The sequence below is a fragment of the Lynx canadensis genome, chromosome C1 (assembly GCF_007474595.2).
Source record: "Lynx canadensis isolate LIC74 chromosome C1, mLynCan4.pri.v2, whole genome shotgun sequence".
Lineage (NCBI taxonomy): Eukaryota > Metazoa > Chordata > Mammalia > Carnivora > Felidae > Lynx > Lynx canadensis.
Window position 1 is genome coordinate 58,943,978 of NC_044310.1, and position 24,402 is coordinate 58,968,379.

The window sequence follows — 24,402 nt, forward strand, 5'->3', positions numbered from 1 at the left end:
TTGAATTGCAACCATAGTTGGCTATGGATACATGATTTTGGCAAAAATTAATGAAATAATTCTTTGAGAGGGAATTGGCTGTATGGAGTTTACAATAAAGTGTATTGTACATTTTATTATTTACAAGTATACAAATTTTGTGATACACGTTCTTTGTTTCAGTTACATTTCTACCAATGTACCACTGAATATATAATAGTGAAGCCATAAAATTTTTGTTAAGTGAGACTGAATAGAAATATGGGAAGTTTTTGCAAGGTGTAAAATTCATTCTATGTTGTAATTATAAACATGTAAAATAAATACATAAAGATAGGAAGGCTTATGTGAAAATAAAAGGAGTTTTGTGAGGAGGATAGATGATGTACAATTAATTTACAGCACAAAGGGGTAAATATGAAAAATAAAAATGCATAACAAAAGCCTGCTATGCCCTAGAAGAGTAGTTTTAATATTCTTTTGCGCCAATATTATAAAATATTTTGAAAAGGAAGGGTGGGAGGTGTGGTCACAGAACATAATTCTACAGACCCCCTGTAGAAGGTTCTTTTGTTTTACATCACAGTAAAACATGATTTTTTTTTTAACTGCCACATCTAAAACTCTGCCATACATGTCTCCGACCTTTCCCTTTAATAGTAGAATATTATGCTGCCTGATTTTTCATCACTAATTCTCATTTTCTCTAAATTTTAGTACACATATGTTAAGATTTGAACTCATCTTTCCAGTCGGAAGCGATTCTTTGAGAGAAGAAGCACTTTTCTCAAATCAAAACAAATGTAAAAACCAAACAAACAAAACATGCTTTGGGCAGCCAATTCTGCGACTATTTTTAAAAAGTAAGCCTGCTTTTTCCCAGGAACCTATGAGAAAATCTTCTTGCAAATTTCAGGCACAACCAGGTTGCTTCCCAAATTGGCCATTTGCACTCCAGGGCTAGAGATGAAAGTGCCCAGAATTGCTGAGTAATTCAATTGCGGCCAGAATCCATGCAAGCACAGACGCCACTCTGGTCAAAGGTTGGCCCTTAGGCTGCAACTTAAGTCAATTTTGGGTAAGCCAAGTTTGATTACATTTTCGGTGATGAAGCTTTCAAAAGCAATGCCGAGCTGCCTATTCTGAGGCTGTCTGGTTCTATCCCGAATCTATACTCCTGGTTAGAGAAGCATCTATGTATCTGTTTTGGTTATGATTAAGTCCTGCTGGAGTTGAGGAAAAATGAGAGAAAGAAAAAAATTAAAGAAAAAAAAAGAGGGCGTGATCCAGAAAACATGTGAATCTATCACTAATACTATGTGAGCAATAATGTATTTTATCTTTTAAAAAGCGTAGTAACAAGAATAAGAGGGAGAAAGAATCAGGGAACATGCTAACAAAGAAAAAAAGTAACAGAAGTTTATTATGATGGTGATGTGTGGCAGTCTAAGAATATTTTGGCATGTGAGACCTATTCTTTCAGGTGATGCTGGCAGGAGGGATGTTGAGGAAATACAGGTGGCTCTGAAGTATGAAGCAAAATGGGTGTAGGAAAGGATGTCAAATATGGACTCCAACAGCCACATGCTAGCTTGAGAGAAATAAACACTTTCAATTTATCTTTTTCCAGCAGTCAAGACTGCAGAGCCGTTGTGCATCCATAGCTTATGCAAGTCTCCCTAAAATGTGTTTGCTTAGTTAAATCGCTCGATTATAGATATTACATGCAAGTAAGCACATTATTATAACATAAACTATAGTGCTCCCAAGAAATTATAATTTTTTGGAGAAAATATGAATTTTCCTACAGGTATGGCCACTAATTTTTGAAACATGGACTAGAAGCCTGCCAGTTTTAGAAAAATATGTTGCTAAATATTGTCTTATGAAGTGTTTTACAAAACTTGCAATTCCTTCTAGGTGGACTGAGAATGACTCTAATGGTTCTTTGACAAGAATTATGATCTGCCTCACTAATTAGGCTGCTTCACATATGCACTAATTGGATTGATTTAAAAAATCAAAGAAAGGAAACTGAAGAGCATGCAACTATCTAATACCACATTTTAGAGCTGGGTTACTCAAGTTCTTTCTTTGCTTCAAAATAGTTGAAAGAGAAAGCTTGTTAAAAAAAAGAGAGAGATAAAATTGGAAAGATCCAACTTACTAAAAATTTCTGGCCATGCCATAGGTGAAATAACATTTCCATGAAATCACGTCTTGTTAATTTATTCATATCTTACTTAAGTACATACTGAGCAGGTATCTAATATGTGTCTCTGGAGAGAAATCTCAATTAAATTATATTTATAAGTAAAGAAATCCATTCTATACTGAATAGATGCATTCAGTGAGGACATACCATTTCTACTCTCTTCCCCAGCAGTTTTATGGCTACTAAAACAGAATTTACAGTGCTTTAGAGAAAGTTGGCCCATTAAAATATCATTGCTTTCACAATTAATTCTTCCTCTTTTTTCTTTTATTTGGAATATCAAAACAGAAAAAAAAACCCTATTTCATTCTCCTTTTTCTTTTGGTGATGTGCTCTATTAATTATGCCTCACATTGCCTGAGGAGAAATGGGAATTTTAATAATAATGGCACTCAGCACTTCATAATAATCATTTTCTTCGCTTATATCTCTGAATCTTATATGGGAGACCACACTTGAATTTTTCAGAAAAAGAAATTACAGCACCAAAGTGGAGGTGGGACAGTAGCTCAGACTGCCAGCTTATCATGTGCTCCAACTATTAGATCATGCTTCGAATCCAGGCACAGCTACAGGGAAAATAATGCATGCTGGGTAAATATGCTCTCAGGGACTTAATGAGAAATCATGGGAGCAGAAATCTCTCACAGGGCCTCCAACATGCTTTGTCAGGGAAAAGACTAGCAAAGGCACTCCTGAAGGTTGAGACTGGGAATACCTTTTTGTCAAGCTGGAAATGTTGGCACGTTTTCATTTTTACAAAATCTTAATAGCCACAACTCCCATATACACGAGGTCACATTTTGGCCTAATTTGTTATAAGGGTTAGAGCTTTGTGAAATAGCAAGCAAGAAGATCTATTCTAGTGCCTTTTCATAGGTTATTGGCCAACAGAATTGAAACTGTGAACATAAAGGAAATTTCCCTGGAGAGTAAAATTCTTTGTAGAGATGACAAAATGATTAGGCCAGCAGTGCTATTGAGCTAAACTTTATGGAAACTCACCACAGAGCAAAATACATTAAAATACATTTTTTTCTGTCAATAAAAAATAATTTTGAGTTCAATGACAAAAATGTACAGAAGGGAAAAATATTGGCAGCCTTTCTACTTTGTTAAGGAGTAAGTGTAACTGTTTTTAATAACAATCAATACATAAAACTGCTTCTTTTAAACATATATAGATTTTTTTTAGAATCTTAAAGCATTATAGGAGAAAGAGAACTTGGGTAGTTATTTTATTCTCTGCATTTTATAGATGAGGAAACTGAGGACAGAGAGTTAAGTGCTTTACCTAAGGACTTCTCCAAGTAAAGGCAAGAACCTACATTCCCCGACTCTCAGGCTAGGACCCGTAATAAAATTTTATGGTTAATTTTTAAACTCCTTTTGATTTTTCAATATCTTTTTGGTATCTAATTCCCACAAACCTGCTACATTTCAAGGCTGATGAATGACAACAGCAAATACCAAAGCTCCATCCTCCCTTTGGCGTTTACTGACCCTGTATCAGCTATAGGGATGTATATGTAGCTTTAGTAGCTTGAAGATATAGCTGTCAAATTGCCTCTTAACCAGACAGAAACACATCAGTAGAGTAATTAATCCTGTACAACCCTTTCTATCAACCTGACCACTTTTTTTTTCAATCATTACAAGTGAATGCTCATGTGCACCGCTGATTTAATTAATAATTCTAATAAAAAAGACAGTATCATAACGATAGACATAAGTACATGAATAAATGGATTAAAGAACCAGTGCTGTTCTTAAATAGCCAGTGAGATAAAGTTGCTCCGTTATTGAGGTTACGGAGGCTGAGCTTCCAGCAGCTACCCTTCAAAGTTTGGATCATCCGTACCAGAGAGTAGAGACATTTAATCAGGCCCTAGATTAGTTATTTTACATATCCTGTATCATTTGATCTTTGCAACAACCCTGTAAAAATAACCTATTTTCTCCATTTTATAGGTGAGATGATTGAAGCATTAAGATTGGGACTAAGAGAACTGTCCAGCATCCTGAATGGGGGACTAGGGTTTCAAATCAGACTTATTTGATTCCCAAGCTTTTGGTGGTTGGTCTTGTCATGAAAAAAGCACTGGAACACGAGTAGGACAAACTAAGCAAGCTCTAGCTTTAGATCTGCTATGACAATACATAACACTGAGTTCTCTCACCGATAAAGGGAAAGAACTGGTCTAGAAAGAAAGTTTTCAAACCTAATTTTGTGGAACTCTATGGCTTTTTGACAGGCCTTAGGGTCACTGTGTGGTGTGATATGGAGGAAAAAGATAGGATTTTCCAGGTTTACCTTCAAACCAACCACATAAACTCCAATTTAACTTTGTTATATATTAAGGGCTTGCATCAGGTTTTCCCTGGGGAAGGAAAGGAATCCACAGCTTTTAGAACTTTAAAAAAAAAAAACCCAACTAGGTAATATCTGAGACTACTCTAGCTCTAAGGTTCTGTCATTTGACATGGCTAACCAAAGCTCTGTTAGCATTTGTATTTGGCTCTTACATGAAATCAGTGGTGATTTCATGAACTGAAGCACCAGTTGGAGCGATTTGGTGAACTGTTCCTACAGTTATTCTCACTACTTCAACCTGTTGGTATCATCTCTCGTGTATGGCACTGAATGGCTATTTTGTGTTTAGCTTCTTGAGAATACACAAAGCTTCTAGGTATAAGGTCAGGGAGGAAAAAACCTTCTTGCTTCACTCATGCTGCATTTCACCAAATTTGTATATAGCCATTATTTGTATGCTGATTATGTCTCTATGTGCATATTTCAGTTTAGCAGAGTGCCATTCAATAGGTCGATATAACTATATCAAAAATCTACCTACAACTGCAAACCTAATTTTTGTAAAATACTTATTACTAGAACATCCAGGAAAGGCTTTCCATTAACATCTTAAAGCTGTGAGGATAAAGCAAGTTGGCTCACATAGCACACAGTCTTCAATAATCACCAAGTCTAAATTTATTACTGCCTCTTTCAACCAAAATGAAATCCCTATCTCTTTTAAGCTCCAGGAGGGGAGATCAATTTCAATCTAAAATATGAATCATTCAAATTTGTGGTATCACCTTTCACATGGAATCAAGGTTCATTATAATACGCGAAAGTAACAGAGAGCCCATACAGTTGCTTACTGGCATGTGGGGACATTTGAAGCAAGCAGAGAGCTGAAATATTACTTGCAAGGGCACAGCTGGCTTCACATTCAACAAATCAGTCAAAAAAATAACGTTTGCCTGCCTCAGTCAGATCTAAACAAGGGAAAACTGTTATGCCAGCTACATTCTTTCTTTCCCCAGTAGCCTCTTCCATTTTCCTTTTGGATACCAGCTAGTGCCCCCCCTCCCTTTTTTTTTTAATCCCTAGGAGAAGGTGTCCATCAAATTAAATAGACTGGGAAGAAATATTCTGTAAACATGAAAGGAGATATTCCAGGAAGTTAAATAGCAATGATTGTATAAAACATTTGAAATTAGAACTTCATTATTGTCTCCACAGGGTTGCTAAGGCAGGGAAAAGAGAAAGTTTTGGTGATTCCTTTGAATATTTTATGTGTAATATTTCTGAGGCAAATGCTTTGTTATTTGAATAAATGCACGTACGCACGTGCGTGCACGTGTGCGCACACACACACACATGCACACACACAAGAAAAGAAGACCTTATAGCATCATTAGGACCTATATTCTGGCAATAGATTTGACACCCCACTTTTGGAAACACATGAACAAAGAGTTTGGCACCCACACACTATAGCAATATTATTGTTATCTATTTGGGTCTGCAATCTAAGACTCTGTTAATATTAAAGCTTGAATTGTCCCAACTATTTTCATATATTAAGTCTCAGGAGAAGGTTGTATTGAATTAAAGTTATGTGAATTTTAAGCACTTTGTTTATGTGGCTAAGATTTTTTCCCTTCTTAACTGATTTCTTTCCTTATTTGCCTTTAGATTATGATTCTTTGTGTCCTATAATGAATATCTGTTTTTTTTAACAAAGCATATAAAACATATTTTACTTATAGAAATGACTTTTATTGGTTACTAAATTACTAATCAAATAAGGGTGTAAATCTGATGAATTGAACCCATAGATGGCAGGATGGGACCATTCAGTTCATATTCTTTAAGGGGAAGACATAAAGAAATCAGCTCCTGTTCAGGAAACAAAAAACACAACTGAAAAATAGTATAAAAATCTCAAATAATTCTGAATCTCTCATTTTTTACTTAATAAGGAATTTTGCTATGAATAGTTGGCATGCTGTCATCCATTATTAATTTTGTTACAGCATTTGCTCTCTGAGGCTGATCTATAGTGATCTACAGAATATTCTCTCTCTCTCTCTCTCTCTCTCTCTCTCTCTCTCTCTCTCTTTTTCTTTCTCTCCCCCCCTCACACACACATCAAGAGACATTTTTAATGCAAGTATATGCCAGAAATTTCTGGACAGAACATCTGTAAAGTGAGGGATTCATTGTACACAAGGTTTCCTACAGTTTTCCTAATACAAACTTTACTTTCCCCTAACTTGAGAAATCATACATTCTGTATCTAGAGTAATTCTATTAATGAAATTACTAACATCTCTGCTTAGAATTAGAGTTCCTCTTAGTATTACGGTCTAAAGCCTACAGGTCACAAAGGCAAAAGGGTTTAAGGTAACTTCATTTTAAATCAAAGCCCTTTCTTGTTTCTCTGGGACTGAAGAAAGATGTGTGAAAAGAGGCTAACAAACTGAGAATGAGGGCAGCTTGCAGAAGAGCAAGAAACATGGGAAGTATGATTCACCAAAGACTGAGTACGGCATCTTTGATGGTCAGGGAGTGGCTGACATACATATAGTCATTGGACCTATTAATCAGATTGAAAGCCAATTCAGACCAGCTGCTCAAGGATCAAGGCAGATCATCAGCCTGTTTTCTTCCTTTCATAACCTAGTCCATAGAAAGAGTACTTTACTACCCATGTCTCTACTTCCTCATCTACTTCTTTCACCTGAATCCACAACCTCATGACTTCTACTCCCAGTTTTCTATAAAGTGCCTTGGCAAAGATCACCGATTGTTGCCAGTTGTCAGAGGCAGTGGTTGATTTTCAGACTTTTCTGATCTGACGGAACATTGGGCATTGCTGACTGTCCCTTTTGTCGAACAAATCTCCTGTGGCTTCTGTGGCACTGATCCTCCTCCGGCATCTTCATCCTCACTTGTCCCACGAGCTTCTACAGGATATTTCAACTCTTCTGCACACTCCTTGGTGCTGATTTTACCTGGAGGTTGGTCCTTGCTCATCTTTTTAGTGTACGTGGCCTTTATGCAAAATCTTACTTACTGCTGACACTACCACCTCCGCTCCGATAACCTCCAAATCGTATCTCCATTCTGGACTTTACATCCAGCAAACTACTGGACATTGCCTCCAACTGAGTATGTCCAAAATTAAAGTCACTTTTCTTCTTTCAATCTCTACTTTGTCCCCAAATCTGCAAGTGCTTCTCCTTCTCTCCTAAACTCCCTGACTAAACTCCCTTAGTTTAGTTTCACCCAACTAAATGTTGGGAGTTATCTAGATTCCTACAATTCCCTTCCTGTTCTCTCCACAGTTGGTCATTAACTCCTCTCTCCTAGTTTCTTGCCACTCCCTCACCTCTGCTACTTTTTTTTTGGTGCAATTATCTTCTTGTAGGTCTAATACCTGGGCTTAGAACTCATGTTAACCAAGAATGTCTTTCAGAAACTAAATCTGTTTATATCCTGCCTTTATTAAAAAACCTTCAATAGCTCTTCAAAACCAGAAAGATAAAGTCCAAGCTCATTTGCAGCCTTTCTTGTTATAATTCCATCAACTTGTCCAATCATCTCTCAATAGTCTCTTCTCCCACCTTTTACTCTAACTAACCATATAAAGATACCACTATGTCTTCAAGTGTATCAGATTGTTCCATACTGCCATGTCTTTACAGTGGCTGCTTCAAACTAGAGTATTCTCCCTCACCCCCACTCAGCCATTCCACACCCAGGCTCAATCTAATCACATCCTTTGTTCAAGGGTCATCTCTACAGCTCATCCTCAGTCACAGAGACTGAGTTGATCATTCTCTCATTGTTGCCACTGTACAATGTACTCATGGCTGTTCTTAAATGAACTCTGCAAACTTCTGTCGAAAATCACACAATGGTGGCTAAATAGGTATTTTGAGGTGCATATTATTTATAATTCTTATAGCCATACTCTCATCAGCCATCTAGATGACAGTCCTTTCATGACCCTCAAGGCCAGGTCAAGAGCTTCTTCTCTGTCCTAGTATGCCACCATTACTATATTGCATTACAGTTGTCTGTTTCTTATCCCCCTCCTCTCATTCACCTGAGAACTCTTTGAGCATTGGGTTCCAGATATATTAATCCTTTTCTTTCTAACATTAAGAACAGTTTTTTGTACAACATAGGCAGTATATATATATATATATATATATACACACACACACACATATATATGTATTTTTTGACAAATAAAGGTTGCTATTGAACAGATTATCTGAGCCTTGAAAATAGAATTTTTTAGTTTTGTCTTTACTACTTGCATCTCCTAGATGTCTGAACTTCTATGCTGCAAACTTCATTAATCTGGAATTAGTGCCACAAAATCTGGTTCATGCACTGACCAAGGGATATGGTTAAGTTACAGCTAGAGTTAGGACATTATTTCAAATTTGCATGCCTTCTCCCTAGCTTACCAGTAACAGATTACCACTTAAACTCTTAGTAAAGTATTGGGCACGGGGTCAACAAGTAAGGTCAGCAACCTATATATTGCTTTTGGAACTGAACTGAACTGAATTGAGTGCTCTTACAGGATATGATATAATAACAATGGTTAACATTTATTGAGTGCTTAGTTTGTTCCAGGCTGAGGGATAAATGCCTTATATGCATCATCCCATTTAATTTTCATCCCATAGATGGGAGCCATTATTGGCCTCATTTTATTAACAATGAATTAGTGAGACTTTGGCACTTGCTTACACAAAGTCACATGTGACTAATATGCAGCAAAACTGGGATCCAAACCAAGGCCTGCTTGACTGCTTTTACATGAAACACACACACACACACACACGCACACGCACACGCACACGCACACGCACATGCACACACACAGACACACACACACTAAAGAGTGTTGCATTTTTTTTTTATGGTCTTAGTTATAGAAAGACTCCAAATTATAGCTTCTTGCCTTCTGTCTCCTTGGTGATCTAGACAATGCAGGTTATTACAAACCAGGAGTAGACTGTATCAGTCCAAGTTTTATCCTATATAGTTATGGATGGAGAACTGACTCCTAGTGGCTAAAGCTCTGTTAGAACGTTATTATCAATCAGTTTGAGGGTTTATATGTATAAACGCTACACTAGGCAACTCATATTTCTTATAACCCTCTCCCATTCATAGACCTTGTGAGATATGACAAAAATTCTTATCAAGTGACACAGTGCTGTCTCAAGCTAACATCACATGCATGTTAAGAAAGCTGCCTTCCCCCATAATATAGTTTGTAGATTCACAATGCCTGTGTTGGGTAACTGTACCATCCAAAGAGATTTTTTTTTTTAATTTTTTTTTTCAACGTTTATTTATTTTTTTGGGACAGAGAGAGACAGAGCATGAACGGGGGAGGGGCAGAGAGAGAGGGAGACACAGAATCGGAAACAGGCTCCAGGCTCCGAGCCATCAGCCCAGAGCCCGACGCGGGGCTCGAACTCACGGACCGCGAGATCGTGACCTGGCTGAAGTCGGACGCTTAACCGACTGCGCCACCCAGGCGCCCCCAAAGAGATTTAAAATGCTATAAAACTGTGTGTTTAAATATCCCTGAGTCTCATTTTTGTATAAGTTTTCAGTCAAACATTGAGCCCATTCATCTTTCATATACTTAAATCTGATATCTGGTATGTGTTGTTTACATCTAACCACATATTTTTAAAAGTTTTATATGTTGAAGAATAGCATCCTCAATGATTAAAGTCAATTAAAAAACACAATGAGGACAAAGGTTATATGTAGAGGTTTAGCTTTGGAAGAGTATGTTGCAAATGATACAATTTATCTTTCACTCCGTTGATGCTTCTATGTTCATAGCAAGAGAGTGAAATGTAAGAGTTAAAAACTTGGGCTCTGGAGCAAGACTGTAGGGATTCAGCGTTTTGCTTTGTCCCTTATTTGTCTTTGGTCAAGCGTTTCATCTCTTTTCATCTTAGTTTCCTCATCTGTAATAAGGAAATTATAGAATTTACCTCTTTGGATCACATGAGAATTAAATGAACAAATTCATATAAAGAGATTAGAATAGTATCTGGTCTACAGGAAGCTCACAGTAAGTGTACCTTATAATTGTCCTGGTATTGTCTTACATATCTAGAGATTACAAATACACACTTTACATCTACAACCCAGTTCATTCATTCATTTATTCATTAGCCATTTAATCACTAATTCAATGTTTAACAAATTCATTTAGTCCTTAAAGATTTATTGATTAGCTATTAAATAACAAGCACTGTGCTTGGTGATATGGGCCATAACATAATGAACCAGGTATTGATCCTATATTCTCAACAAACATAATTTCGTGGAGAGATAAAAAATTTATAAAAGTAACTATTGTACAAAATAGAAATGCTCAGTGTAAGAAGAATTTCAGATGAGGTCATAGATGTTGTCTGAATATATAGTCATTTCTTCAACTTCTAGGTCTACGTCCAAAATTGCAGTTAATATTTGCATATTATGTCTTTCCTGATAAATTAATCAAACTGCACTAGTATTCCATAGCACCTCTACATACAGGAAGGCAGTGGCAAAGGGAGATAATTAGAGACCATTCCAAAGATACCACGTTTAGAAGCCCTTTTAGCAGTGCATTATTTCCAGATGATTGTGTTAAGGTTGTCAGAACACAACAAACACTTAAGTAAGTGACATTTGTTCTTAATCTGTCATATTCATTAATGTTTCTGTTTCAAAAATCAGAATATGATTTAGAAATTTAAATAGCAAAGAGTTAATGTGTTATATAAGCCTTAAATTTTTCTTTATTTTGCCTTATTAATTCATTAATTCTTTCAGGTTCTTGAATATTTAAATCATTTAAAATATTAATAGTATACCAAAGAAATATCAATATTTACATGAAATTGGAATTCACATAGCTCTGTAATATTTTTAATGGTTTATATTATTCATAATTACACTAAATAAATCATCCTCATGGAAGAAACTCAAGCAAGTTTGTTATATACTATGGCTATTGCATGGCAAACAGTGGTTTTCTTTCAGAGTGTGGGTATTAAGAAATAGTAAGTAATATTAAGCTGGAATAATAAGTGATATGTTGTTTTAAAAGTATATAGAAAGCAAATCATTTCAAGTGATTATTTTCTACTAACATCAAACTAATATATTTTATTTAACATCAGAGGCTCTTAAATTGTCACAATTCAAAGTTCATAAATCATGAAACTTTTTGTAATATATTTTTAAGTAGTAGAAGCATTATATATCCCATGCTCGTTTCTGCAAAATGGAAGTGATCATGTCTGTGATGAACTACACAATATTCACATTTTTCAGAGACACAGCTATATATATTATGATAATATAAATATACATGTGTCAGTGTACTATAAAGATATTAACTATAAAAGATAAGGATGACTTCAGTTAACTTTGTGGAAATGAGAAGATTGTATATTCTTTGCAATCTTCTTTGAACACTTTGAGAAACACTCCACTTCAAAATCAAGAGCACTTTATAGTTATGAAAATGTGTTATTTAGTCAGCTTTTAAAAAGTACTGAAACTAATTGTAGGAGAAAATATCAGCTTAGGTTTCTCTCCCTCCAACTAATCCTCATGTTTATTCTTCCTTTTTTAGCAAAACCTTAAGAACCAAGATACATTAGAAATATAGTATTTATTTTAGCAAAACCTTAGGTTGTATTTCAAATAGTTTTGAGTAAAAACATTATCTATATGGATAAAATATTCTGTCCATGATGATTTACTTACTCTTACATTTTATATATGGCATGTGAAATTCTCACTATTACAAGGTGAATGCCTAAAGAAAACCAACCAAGAGTAAATTCAACGGAAATTAACCAGTGCTTAAAGATAATGGAACACATTTTTAAAAAACAAAATGAAAACAAATAAAACCCCACCAAACCATCTTCAGTCAGAAGACATTTTTCAGTGGGTCCTATTATTTAGGTATCTTTTTTCCCTTTTCTCAGCTGTAAGACAGTTTTCTAAACACACATGGACTTCAACAGGGATTATAAAATTCTCAAACACCCATACCATTTAGGGGCCAAGTTTCCTCCGTGTAAGGGATGTGTCACATCAGGCTGAGTTTAAAAATGAACATACACCATTCTCAGGTTTTATCTCTGCTGATGGACAGGAGCCAAGGGGCCCCTGGGAGCATTCTGGCAACACTGTGTTACTTACGGTTGAGAGGCAGGCTCGCATTGGTTGTGCCTAGCTTGTTGGCAGCCACACAAGTATAATTGCCGAAGTGCTCCTGTGTCACATTGGTAACAGTGAGAATGGATCTTGTGCTAAAGTTTTGAATAATAATTCCTTGTTGGCCATTGAAGAGCCTAGAAGACAAAATCACCTCTAGGTTAATATGCATCGTGAATATCATTTTTGGTTTTATCTTAGTTGAGGTTGTCATGGCAACCCATAGACAGTTTGGTCCACACTAGTATTAGCATATAATGTGATAATGGTGCAATTATATTTTCCTTACGTGAGTAGATATAGGGGAGGAGAAGCTGTATGACAGCTGTGGATTGTTACTACAGGATTCTTCGCACTCTACAAAACACTAAACCGAGATTTCCACATGTCCTTTTCATACGCTGACTTGTATTTTAGAAAATTAAATGCACCACAGCAATAGAGTCTCATCTGTTAAAGTCAAGAACGAGTAAAGCAAATTAAATATAATGATTTCATTAAAAATACAAACCGATGGTTTCTAAAAAGCTGGCTAAGATATGTCTAGGCTTTTTCAGATAACATTGTTGGATAACTCCCCATCCAAGTTAACCCCACAACTGCAATAAGATGTTCTGAGTCCAGGGTCAACACCATTTTGCTGCTGCTACATACAACCTAGACAGATGACTTGCTTTTCACCTAGAAAACAGCCGCAGTATAGCACTGAGAAGAGCATTCCAAGTTGAGTCTTGTCTTGGTCACATTTGAGGAATGTGCTGGGGGGGTCCTCTAACCTTTCTGGGCCTCAATACAGGCTTCAGTTTTACCTGATTCCACCCTGATGACCCAACACTCTCTCTCCAGGCCAAACGGCAGAGGTTTCACTCTCAAATAGGCTGGCAATGCATCACGGTTCTCAGGGCTTGCCACACTCACTCCATCTTCACTTTTTTCCTGATCTGCACCCAGTGGTCATCAGCCCTTTGTATCTCTGCCAGCTGGATCCTTCCCTCTGCACTCAGGTCTGATGTGTGTCCTATCTCTCTTACTCTAGTGCTCCTTAAATGACTCTTTCCCTTGCCCCGCTCTCTGCATGTTTCTCTTGAAATTGCTGTGGGATTCATAAAATCAAAGCCACATTCTTGCATTGTTCTCTGTAGCGGTTTCCATGCACACAGGTCTTTTCAACCCAAATAAATAGAATTGCCTTAAATTCCTCAAAAGACAGGGCCATATGGACATGCTTTATTTTATATTTGAGTCCTGCATAGCACTTAATAGTACCTAACAAATAACTCATAGATCAGCAGAATTGGGGTGACATCCCCACAACACACAGGTATTGGTAAGCCCCCTTCAGGGGCCCCCTCAAAACATTCTTTTTCTAAATATGAATTCTGTTATAATGACGATGCCAACCAGATGATAACGTCTTCCTAACTAACCCCAAAGTTTACTATGAAATGATGTGCTGATCACAATATGGGCTATGTAAGCTCATAGCCTGAATGGCATGGTATTTTTCCTCCTTAGTATGTTCAAATTTTAGTAGCAAATATTTTTTTTAATCACGAAGATGCAAATAAATGGCATTCTCCTGAGAGTTTAGGTTGAACTCCTTTGCATTACATTATGTGACTTGCATCTGAATTTAGACAAAATATACTGTAGTTACATGAAGATTAAAATAAGCAGCCACGCTTGATTACCCTGGGAATTTCTTATATTTCATGTAATGGCTGAATTTGACTTATCCAAAACTCAAACCTTAATCAGATTAATAAAACTTTGACTTAAATAAACACTGAAAACATTAACTTGAGCAATAAACCCAATGATTCTCAACTATGACACAACAAAATAAGGCATAAAATATCAAGGATATGGCAGTTTTTACTCCTCTGTCTCATATTTCAAATCTATCAACATTTATGCCAAAATACCAACGTGATAATTGCATATTTTTCTGCATCACATTAATAACTTTATTTCTAACCAATATTATATGCTATGTATAAAAACTGATGGCTTCATTGGCCAGAGAGCTTCAGGGTTAGGGCTCAAATCTATCTTCCCATGTTTGTGCTCATATGGACACATTGTCCAAAGGACTCAGCAGCTCTCTGGATTACTAAATTCCCATTGTGCTGCACCTACCAAGCTAAGATTCATTTTTCTGCTAAAGAATTAAGAAGAAATTAGTCAGGGCCTTTATTTGACTAGACTCTGGGGAGAAAATTCTAAGGGAGTATATTTAGTAACTTGATGGCACTGTTTGCTTATGTTCCTTCAGACCATCTTTCCGAGTTGGCTTCCAACTCTCTGCCCTAAAATGTGTCTGAAGGCAAAGCCCCAGATGTTACTAAATCACACAGGACACCCACGCTCTGTATGTGTAGACCCATTTTGGCCTCTGGTCAGGGGTTGCTGTGAACATCCTTATCAGAGAGCCACATTGGTGGCACGGTGGCACGTTAGCAGCCGTGACTCCTGCTGCCCCACTCATGCTGGCAAGTGATTATGGCCAATAAAACAGAAAAGTATCTTCCCTGGGGGGATTTTCTTCCCTCTAGAGGAAGCTACCTTTCTGAGATTACTGGAGAAGTCCAAAGTTTACTTTTTTTAAAGTCGGGAATTTTAGAAGTGCTGACTCCTCAAAATACCCTATAAGAACCTGTCTTTACCAGTAGATGGCTGGTAAAGCTGACCTTGAGGGAGAGTGACTTCTGAGATGGTGTCTATCTCTGAGGGTGTACTGTGATTTTCCTGTAGGGATCCTGTAGGTGCAAGGGGTGGAGAGCTTTCTCAGCTATTCAAATCAATTCTGAAATTTATCATTGATACAAAGATGAGTTTGATGCCAGATGATTAGGGACTTGGCTGGGCAAGATCTTTGAAGGCTCTTCAAGATCTTTGAAGGCCTTTCAGTAGCTTAAAGTTGAAGAGAAGAATCAATCAGACACATAAACATAAACAGTTGTAAACACAACTGAGTTGATTTTAGTCACAATGGGGACCCTGTTAAGATGAATACTCCTGCCCTTAGTTACTGGATATAGAAATCTGAACCACACTTATAAGTCTCATCATGTATGTCCTGAATGTAATTTTACTCGTTGACTAAAAACAAATAATAAAAAATGTCTTTAATTGGTGACAATTGTTTTCTTTATGAAATAGTTTTATTCCAAAATGGTTGGATATAGTAAAGAGAATAGTCTGTAAAAAGAATAATTATTTATCAATAAACACATATTTGACAAATTAAAGTATCATTCTGTATTAAAGAAAATGCTTGATAGCCTTCAAACGTGCACATGTTAGCCTATTAACAGAATGGCCCTGGCCTCATTGAATTTTTCACATCCATCCCAGACTTGTTTGAAACCAGAGTTCCTTGCATTGGTGATGTGAAATCTTGAAGTGACAACTCAAGCAATAGTTCACAATACACCTTGCAATAAAAACCAGAGAACTCACTCTGGAATATTGCCTTATTTGGAGTTCTCTCTTTTCCCTAAATACTCAAGGGTTTCAAGTTTTAAGAGAATCATTCTTGTATTGACTTAGAATCCAAAATAAGAGACGTCTTCTCATAGTCCCTTCCCGCAGGAAGAGAGGAAACAATTGTGTTGGGTTAGTGGTTGGTTATGGAATTCTTACCCTCAGAAGTGGATCAGCAGCATTTGATGCTTGCTTAGAGATCCCTGGGCATTTTTGTTTTTTGCATTTTACCATTCAGTGGACCCCATGGCTGTAAGATCCTTCTATTATTGTGGACCCTGCTGTCCTCTACATTTACCGTCGATGGTAGTTTATTCATACTGCTCTGATCAGAATGTTTGTGTCCTCCGAAAATTCATATGTCAAAAATCTAAACCTCAAGGATGATGGTATTAGTGGGTGGGGCCTTTGGAAGGTGCTTAGAAATCATAAAGGTGAAACCATGATGAATGGGATTAGTGCCTTATAAGAAGTTCCAGAGAGCTCCCATAGCCCCTTCTGTCATGTGAGGATACAACAAGATGTCTGTGACCTAGAAGAGGACCCTTTTCAGACCATGCTTGCATCCTGATCTTGGACTTCCAGGCTCCTGAACTGTCAGATAACTTTCTGTTGTTTACAAACCACCCAATCTGTGGTGTTTTGTTATAGCAGCCCAGATGGATGAAGACACATACTGAGGATCATTGCCCTCACTCTCCTTCCTTCTGCTTTTCATTAATGCCTCATAAATCTGTAAACTGCAGGCCATCTGCCCTGTCATCAGATGATGCAGGCAACTCATAAGTAACACAGCCTGACCAACTAACTTGTTCTGAATTAGAATAGCCCTATTTTCAAGTGTCAGTCATAAAGAAGTAGCACATAGAAAGCATACTAATAACTTAAAGATACTTATAAATCTGACCCATGAAATGTTCACAAACTTTACAATCACAGCTTCTCTCAGGCAGTAAGTAAGATGGACAGAAAAGTCCATAGCAACATCACAACAGCAAAACTGACCACCAAGCCATTGGCACTGACTGATAAGACTGCAAAACTAAGTGGTATAGCTATACCAAACCTCATTCACTTTATATATAAATCCAGCCTGATGACACATTTTGGGACTATTGTTTGCTCTGCGCATTTCCAGGTCAAGCGTAACAATAAATATTCTGGAGAAACAAGCTTATAAGTGCAAATAGTCACTGAAATTCTTCATTGCTAATGTAAGAAATATACATAAGTGTATCAGACAACAACATTTAAAATGTTTAAGTACTTTAAATAGGAGTGGGAGAGGTGGACTAAATGATGATTGATCTTTCATCAGAGTAGAATTACAAGGAAATATGATAATATATCATGCTGTATAACTGGATAAGATTATTATGGCCTTATTAAGTGATTTTTGGGTGATAGTATAGCAGGGATCAAAAATAGCAGGGGACAGAAGGTAGTTCTTGAGTCATAAGAGATATATGTACAAAGAAAATGAATATTACTTCTCACAATGGATTGCAGGCTTTGAATTCCAAGAGGTGGTGTGAGCTAAGGATACAACTCAAAAAAGAGCTTTAGAAAAAGTCATGGGTGATGGTAAAAACGTCACAGGTGATACAGTCGTAATGGAAATGAAGTTCTACTTCATCATCAAATGATGATTAAATTCCTTCTATGCTTAAGGCACTGGTTTAAGAACCAAAGTGGGGAAAAGACAAATGGACACAGTTCTAGCTAAGGACCTTGGCTACACTTAAAAATATGAAGATGACATCAAGATCATATAGGTCCTTACATGACACATCTCAATGTCTCTCTCAGTGACAGAGTTCTAGCTTACATATATTTTGCTTCTGCATCATGGCTATATTTCTTGTCTTTTCCATGAGAGCAGGAATGCTTTATGTATGTGGAAAATGTTAGCTGCTCTCAACATATTTATGACCGAGGTAATCTAACACTAAAGAATTTCAATGCTGTACAAAAAAGTTTGTGTTAAGACTGTGTGAAATTGACATTCAGAAAACATTTAAGCATTTTCAAATGTATGTCAACTAATCTTCATAGCATCCCTAGGAGGTAAGCATTACTAGTCCCATTTTACAGATGAGAAAAAAAAAGTTTAGAAAAGTTAAGTTAATTTATCTTCCATCATCTGGTAAGTGGTAGAACCAACATTCAAATCTAGATCTTCTGACTATCGATATTATTCCAAAATGTTACTCAAATCATCAAATAGAAGCCAGGATACTGTATTTTAGTTTGGAAAGACAAGTCATAAATCATTGGTGGTTCAAGGAAATTAAGTAAGCCAAAGAATAGAACCAGTGGAGCTAAATAACCAAGTAATATGTGGTATCTATGCCAGGAAAACCAGATCCAGTCCATGGGGTAAATCTAATGGGATAGAGAGTTAAAAAAATGTAAGGTTCAGTTCAGCTGAGATTCCCTGGACCAGACGTCTCTTAACTATCTATGTGGGGCTTAGCCATGCCCCCAGTCTCCTACAGTAGCTGTCTTTCACTTCCAATGGAGTCATCCTTTGATATGACTCAGTCCCAAATGAGAAGTGTGAAATGGTCTCTTGCCACACTCTTTCCTCCTCAAACTACCTTCCAGGACAACACACACCTTCAGCATTGACTATTGTTTGTGTTTCATCCCCTAGGCTCACTAAATATTTGGGTTGCAGTAAATCTTTCCCTATAGTGTATATGTGGAATATAGTCAAGAATGGCAGAAAAAAAAACATAACCTAGGAGATGGCAAGAATGCAATAATTTTAAGTAAGTTCAAAGTTGTCTTTAAAGTTTGCTAGTGATGCTATGGAGTTAATGTGTTCTTTCTGACTTAGTCAAATCATTACCACATCAAAAAGCTCTCTTTACCACAACATTTCAGGTATAAGTTTTCATAAATTTGTATGACTTTGGATTACTGTCCATATTCCCCATTAGAGTGCAACTCCATTAGGGCAAGTTTCCTAGCTTTTGCTGTTCATTATATTCTAAGCATGGGGCATAATGTTGTGTACTTAATAGGTATACAGTGAGTAGTTATTGTATACTTATGTTGAATTGTATGAATTATGTTTTTACATTTTTGTACTGCTTAGTTTTTTCATCTGTTAAATGAAAAAAATGAAACCAGGTTCAAAGTGTTGATGTAAGAATGGTTTTTAAATATATAAAATGTAATATCTATGAACACACTCATTTATATCAAATGCAGTAGGCACTAGACATATGATAGGTGTTATTATTGTTCAATACTAGGGTCTGTTTCTTAGACAGAACAGATACATTTCCTCTCAGATGGCAGCAAAATATTAAATATTGAAAATACAGGAAATTATTTTTAAAGGAAAGATCTAGGAAAGTGACTGAAAAGATCATAGTATCATGATTTCAAGATGTGCCAAATTCAGTCTCAATTACATGTGTATTATCAACCTCATCTAGCTTTTTCACAGATGTGCAGGGCCGATAAAAAAAATAAAAGTAAAAGAAGGAGGAGCAAGTACTGCTAGATACCAGAGAGAAATGAAAATTGATGTGAACATGCTGCCATAGCAACCTATTGGTTTACTGTGTTGTTTGGTACTTAAGGTTGAATACAATATGATATCATTTATTCCTAGGAACAGACTGAAGAATATCATGCATCAATGTCTCAGCCCCAAGGGGTATCTATCTTTAGTTGCACATTTGAATAAATTAATGTATTATAATATATTAGGACATTTTAATGATTTTAGACTTTATTAGGCTATTTAAAATGTATGCCTTGTTTACTTTATCAATTTTAATGAAATTAATAATTTTAGATTAGAGACCTTTGGGTTGCCTTGCTTGTGACGGTTTGATTCACATGGGGAGGATATTACCTTTAACTTTACATCAAATAAACAAAGGCTATAGTGCAAGTGTCAGTCCTCCCCTGACTGCAGTGAGCCTTGTATCCCTGACAACCTGGCCTATGACTAGATTTTTTCCTTCTGCTTGAACTGCCTTTCTAATATCAATGTGCGCAAGACTTTAATGTCAAATTTCATCCCATAATATACCAACACAACCATTTTGCAGAGATCACATTCACAAAAACGAAATCCTGGAAGGTCAGAACTGAGCAACAGAAACCAGTGTCTTTTCTGCAATCATGTATTGGGTTTACAGTGTCCTACAATCTAGGGTGACAGATGCATCTTGTAGTGATATTCTCTTCTCAGTTTGAAACTGTATTAAAATAAGAATGGCTCTACGTTCACATGATTATAAGGCCCCACTCATTCTTGCAATAGAGTGTATTTCAAACACCATGTTAGATGCTGGAAACACAATGGTTGAACAGGGCAAAATCCTCATGCTCAGGTAGATTATAGATTAGGAGAGGAGAGACTAGTAAAAAAAAGTTGAGTATAGCTTAAAAAGTGCTTTGATAGAGATAAGAACATGGGAGAACATCTGGAGAGACTCCTTTCCTAGTAGAAAGGGGTCAGGGTAGTTTTCTGAGAGAAGATGATATCTGAATTGAGACTAAAGGACTAGTGGAAGGTAGCCAGGATGGGTGTGTGTGTGAAAGGGGCTTATAAGCAAAATGGCCAACATATTAAAAGGCCTGAAAGATAGAGATCATGTCACAGTTTGTGGCCAAAATATTTTAGGATAGTTATCACCCTATTGTGAGATGGTAGAATGGCAAGATTTGTGGTCAGAGAGGTAAACAGGGGCAAGAACATGAAGGCCTTCCATGCCATACTGTGATGTTAGGACTTGATTCTAGGGACATTTAAGAACCATAAGATTAGGTATTTAGTTTGGAAATATTGCTATGAATTTTAAGAACACAACTGAAATCTAGCTGTTTACTAATGGACTGTGTGTGCAGTATTAATACCTCAATTTTAGTATATCCCAAACAAAACTCAGCCCAGCTCTCTCAAATATCTGTTCCTATGTTCCCAGCCTCGGTTGACAACTTCACCATTCACCTTGTTCCTGAGATGGAAAACTTAAAATTATCTTCAAATGGTCCTTTCCTTTTAGCCTAATCAATCACTGATTTTTAATTGCACAACTAATACCCTAGGTTAAATCATATTTTATATCTTTGCCATCCAAACTGCTCTGAGAAACATTTTATGAAGACAGGGATGGGATACTTTTACTACTTTTGAAAAGTCCTTCAGTGGCTTCCTAAAGCCTATGGAATCAAGTCTAAATGCTTTATCATGACATTTAAAATGCTCCAAGTCTTGCCCTAGCGTGCATTTCTTTTAAAAAAAATTTTTTTTAATGTTTATTTCTGAGACACAAAGAGACAGAGCATTAGTGGGGGAGGGGCAGAGAGAGAGGGGGACACAGAATCCGAAGCAGGCTTCAGGCTCTGAGCTGTCAGCACAGAGCCCGACGTGGGGCTCAAACTCACAGACTGCGAGATCATGACCTGAGCCGAAGCCTGACGCTCAACCGACTGAGCCACCCAGGCACCCCCCAGCGTGCATTTCTAACCCTACCTCCTATTACACCTGATTTCACATCTTGTACCCCAGGGAATAATAAAACCTCTCTGCACAATGCTTATATAACATTGACTATGTTCTTTCCTTTCTTATGATTTTTCTTGACTCCTTGCAATGTTTAGAAATACTGTTCTCTGGTATCAAGCACAAAAGCTACCTGTTCCCTGAAGCATTTGTTAATATTCTGATTTGAGCTGAATGGACCCTTGCTGTGCACTTTCAAGGACTTGACTTAGGCTCCCTTAGGATCTTCTTATGTGGAACTTATTTCATTTTGGTGATTTTTATGATAAACTGTAAACTCTAAGTCAGGGAATGCAAACTGGAATAGCCCACTTTCAATTCTGTTTGGCCCAAAGTTTTAAATGTGATAATTTGTATGTATGTCTTATGGTCATGTGTCTTCCGTTTCCCAGCAGTTGAAATGCTCTCACTTATTTCATATATTTATCTTTTGCTTCCCTGGTCTTGGTTGATAAAATCATCACAGGGGCAACCAAATTGTATTGATAAGACTTGGGTTATGAACTAAAAAGAGTGAAAAATCATCAGAATAAAATTAAAGATAGATAGATAGATAGATAGATAGAGAAATAACACTAGAAACACAAGTTTCTTCAATGCAGGAACTTACTTCCTTTTCAGTCTTCAAATTACATCACAGTTAAGTGCCCAATGCACATTTGTTAAAATCTCAGGTAAGCAGGGAAGATTATTTCTAACATGGAGTGGTAATGAAGTTATTTCCAGTACCCGTCTAAATCAAAATATGCAACTGCTTAATCTTATAAAAATGGCTTTGCAAATGAAGGGAAAGAGAGAGAGAGAGAGAAAGGGAGAGAGAGAAAATGAATTAACATTCTAGTCTCTTCTTTAAATTTTTTTTTTACATTTATTTATTTTTGAGAGACAGAGAGAGACACAGCACAAGTGGGGGAGGGGCAGAGAGAGAAGGAGACACAGAATCTGAAGCAGGCTCCAGGCTCTGAGCTGTCAGCACAGAGCCCAACGCAGGGCTCGAACCCACAAACCATGAGATCGTGACCTGAGCTGAAGTCGGATGCTCAACCGACTGAGCCACCCAGGTGCCCCTCTAGTCTCTTCTTAATAATCAAAGTTATGGTATAAATCTAGAGAAAATGGATACCTTGACATGACTCAGGAAATTATGGGTTGGTGTGTTTTTGTTTTTAAGATCATTTCGTTGAGGTATTATATATATATATATATATATATATATATACACATTAAATATATATTGATATATATTACACATTAAATATATACAGACATATATATCTGTACAACTCAATGAGTTTGGGTTAAGTATACACCTGTGAAATCATCACTACCAACTCCATAAACATATTCATTACCCACCAAGGTTTCCTGAAAATTAGACTTCACTTCCCATTCTGTACTTCCCTTCAGTGACTCATTTTACCTTTGTGAGATAGTTTTTTTTTTTCCTCAGGCATAATCTAGCTATAATTATGTGAGCAATGGGCAAGATAGTATACAGCCAGTTACATGTGTTATAAGATTACAAAGCTAGCATGTAGGGTAAAATATGCATGGCATTAAAATTGCCCTTGAAAATTCCTTATTTTAAACTAACATACTTTATAAGAGTCTCCAAAATGGAGGGAAAGTACTCCAAGTTGGATACAAACTGATCTGTTGGATTTTTTTTTTTTTTAACGTTTTATTTATTTTTGAGACAGAGAGAGACAGAGCATGAACGGGGGAGGGGCAGAGAGAGGGGGAGACACAGAATGGAAGCAGGCTCCAGGCTCTGAGCCATCAGCCCAGAGCCTGACGCGGGGCTCGAACTCACGGACCGCGAGATCGTGACCTGGCTGAAGTCGGACGCTTAACCGACTGCGCCACCCAGGCGCCCCTGATCTGTTGGATTTTAAGAAGAAAATAATAGAATGCCCATTTATGTTATAATTGTATCTCATCTTTTAACTTTTATCTGTTTTAGGTCATTTAATGTTTTCAATATATATTGCAATATACTTCAAAAATGCATACAATTTACAAATAAGTATGCATATACTTAGTGTTTGCTAAGTTTTAAATTTTACTTAAAGGGATATATATTTCAAAAATTTTGTGGACCACTGCCTACATCACTGATCTAAAACACGATGGTAATGCCATCTTCACAAAATGATACAAAACCCATGTTTCTGCAGTATCTATTTAAACGTTAGTCCATTACAATTTACTTTATGTTTTTAGTCTTAATCTTAAATAAATATACTGTTTTCAAGTCATAGATTAATTTAATTTCATGTCATCAAAGACATTATTTGCTTAATAGTACTTTGCCTATTCTGAAAATACTCTTCCACTGGATATAAGAAGTCCATTTCTTTTTATCAATCTTCTCTATTATCAAGAAAATAAGTTAATATTTTTGGCTTTCTACATAATTGAGCTCTGAACTCTGATTTTCCCAATACTAAAATGTATATGGAGTAAAACTAAATCTGTGAGCACTGTACCTACCAGGTATGCTGAAAAAGCCTATAGTGTTAAAAAATAAAACCATTTTATACCAAAGAATAATATTTTAATAACTAGTATATAACTTTAGTCATTCTCATGATGCTTATCTAAACAGTGCAATAAACTAAA

General features: G+C 36.5%; 1 protein-coding gene across 1 annotated transcript in view; it reads right to left on the reverse strand.

The window, feature by feature from the left end:
* Positions 1-24,402, reverse strand: part of NEGR1 (neuronal growth regulator 1) — an 852,270-nt gene that overhangs the window by 163,765 nt on the left and 664,103 nt on the right. Inside the window, exon 6 of the mRNA XM_030326972.1 lies at positions 12,747-12,898. Coding sequence (XP_030182832.1) covers positions 12,747-12,898 — 152 coding nt within the window. The remainder of the gene's footprint in view (positions 1-12,746; positions 12,899-24,402) is intronic.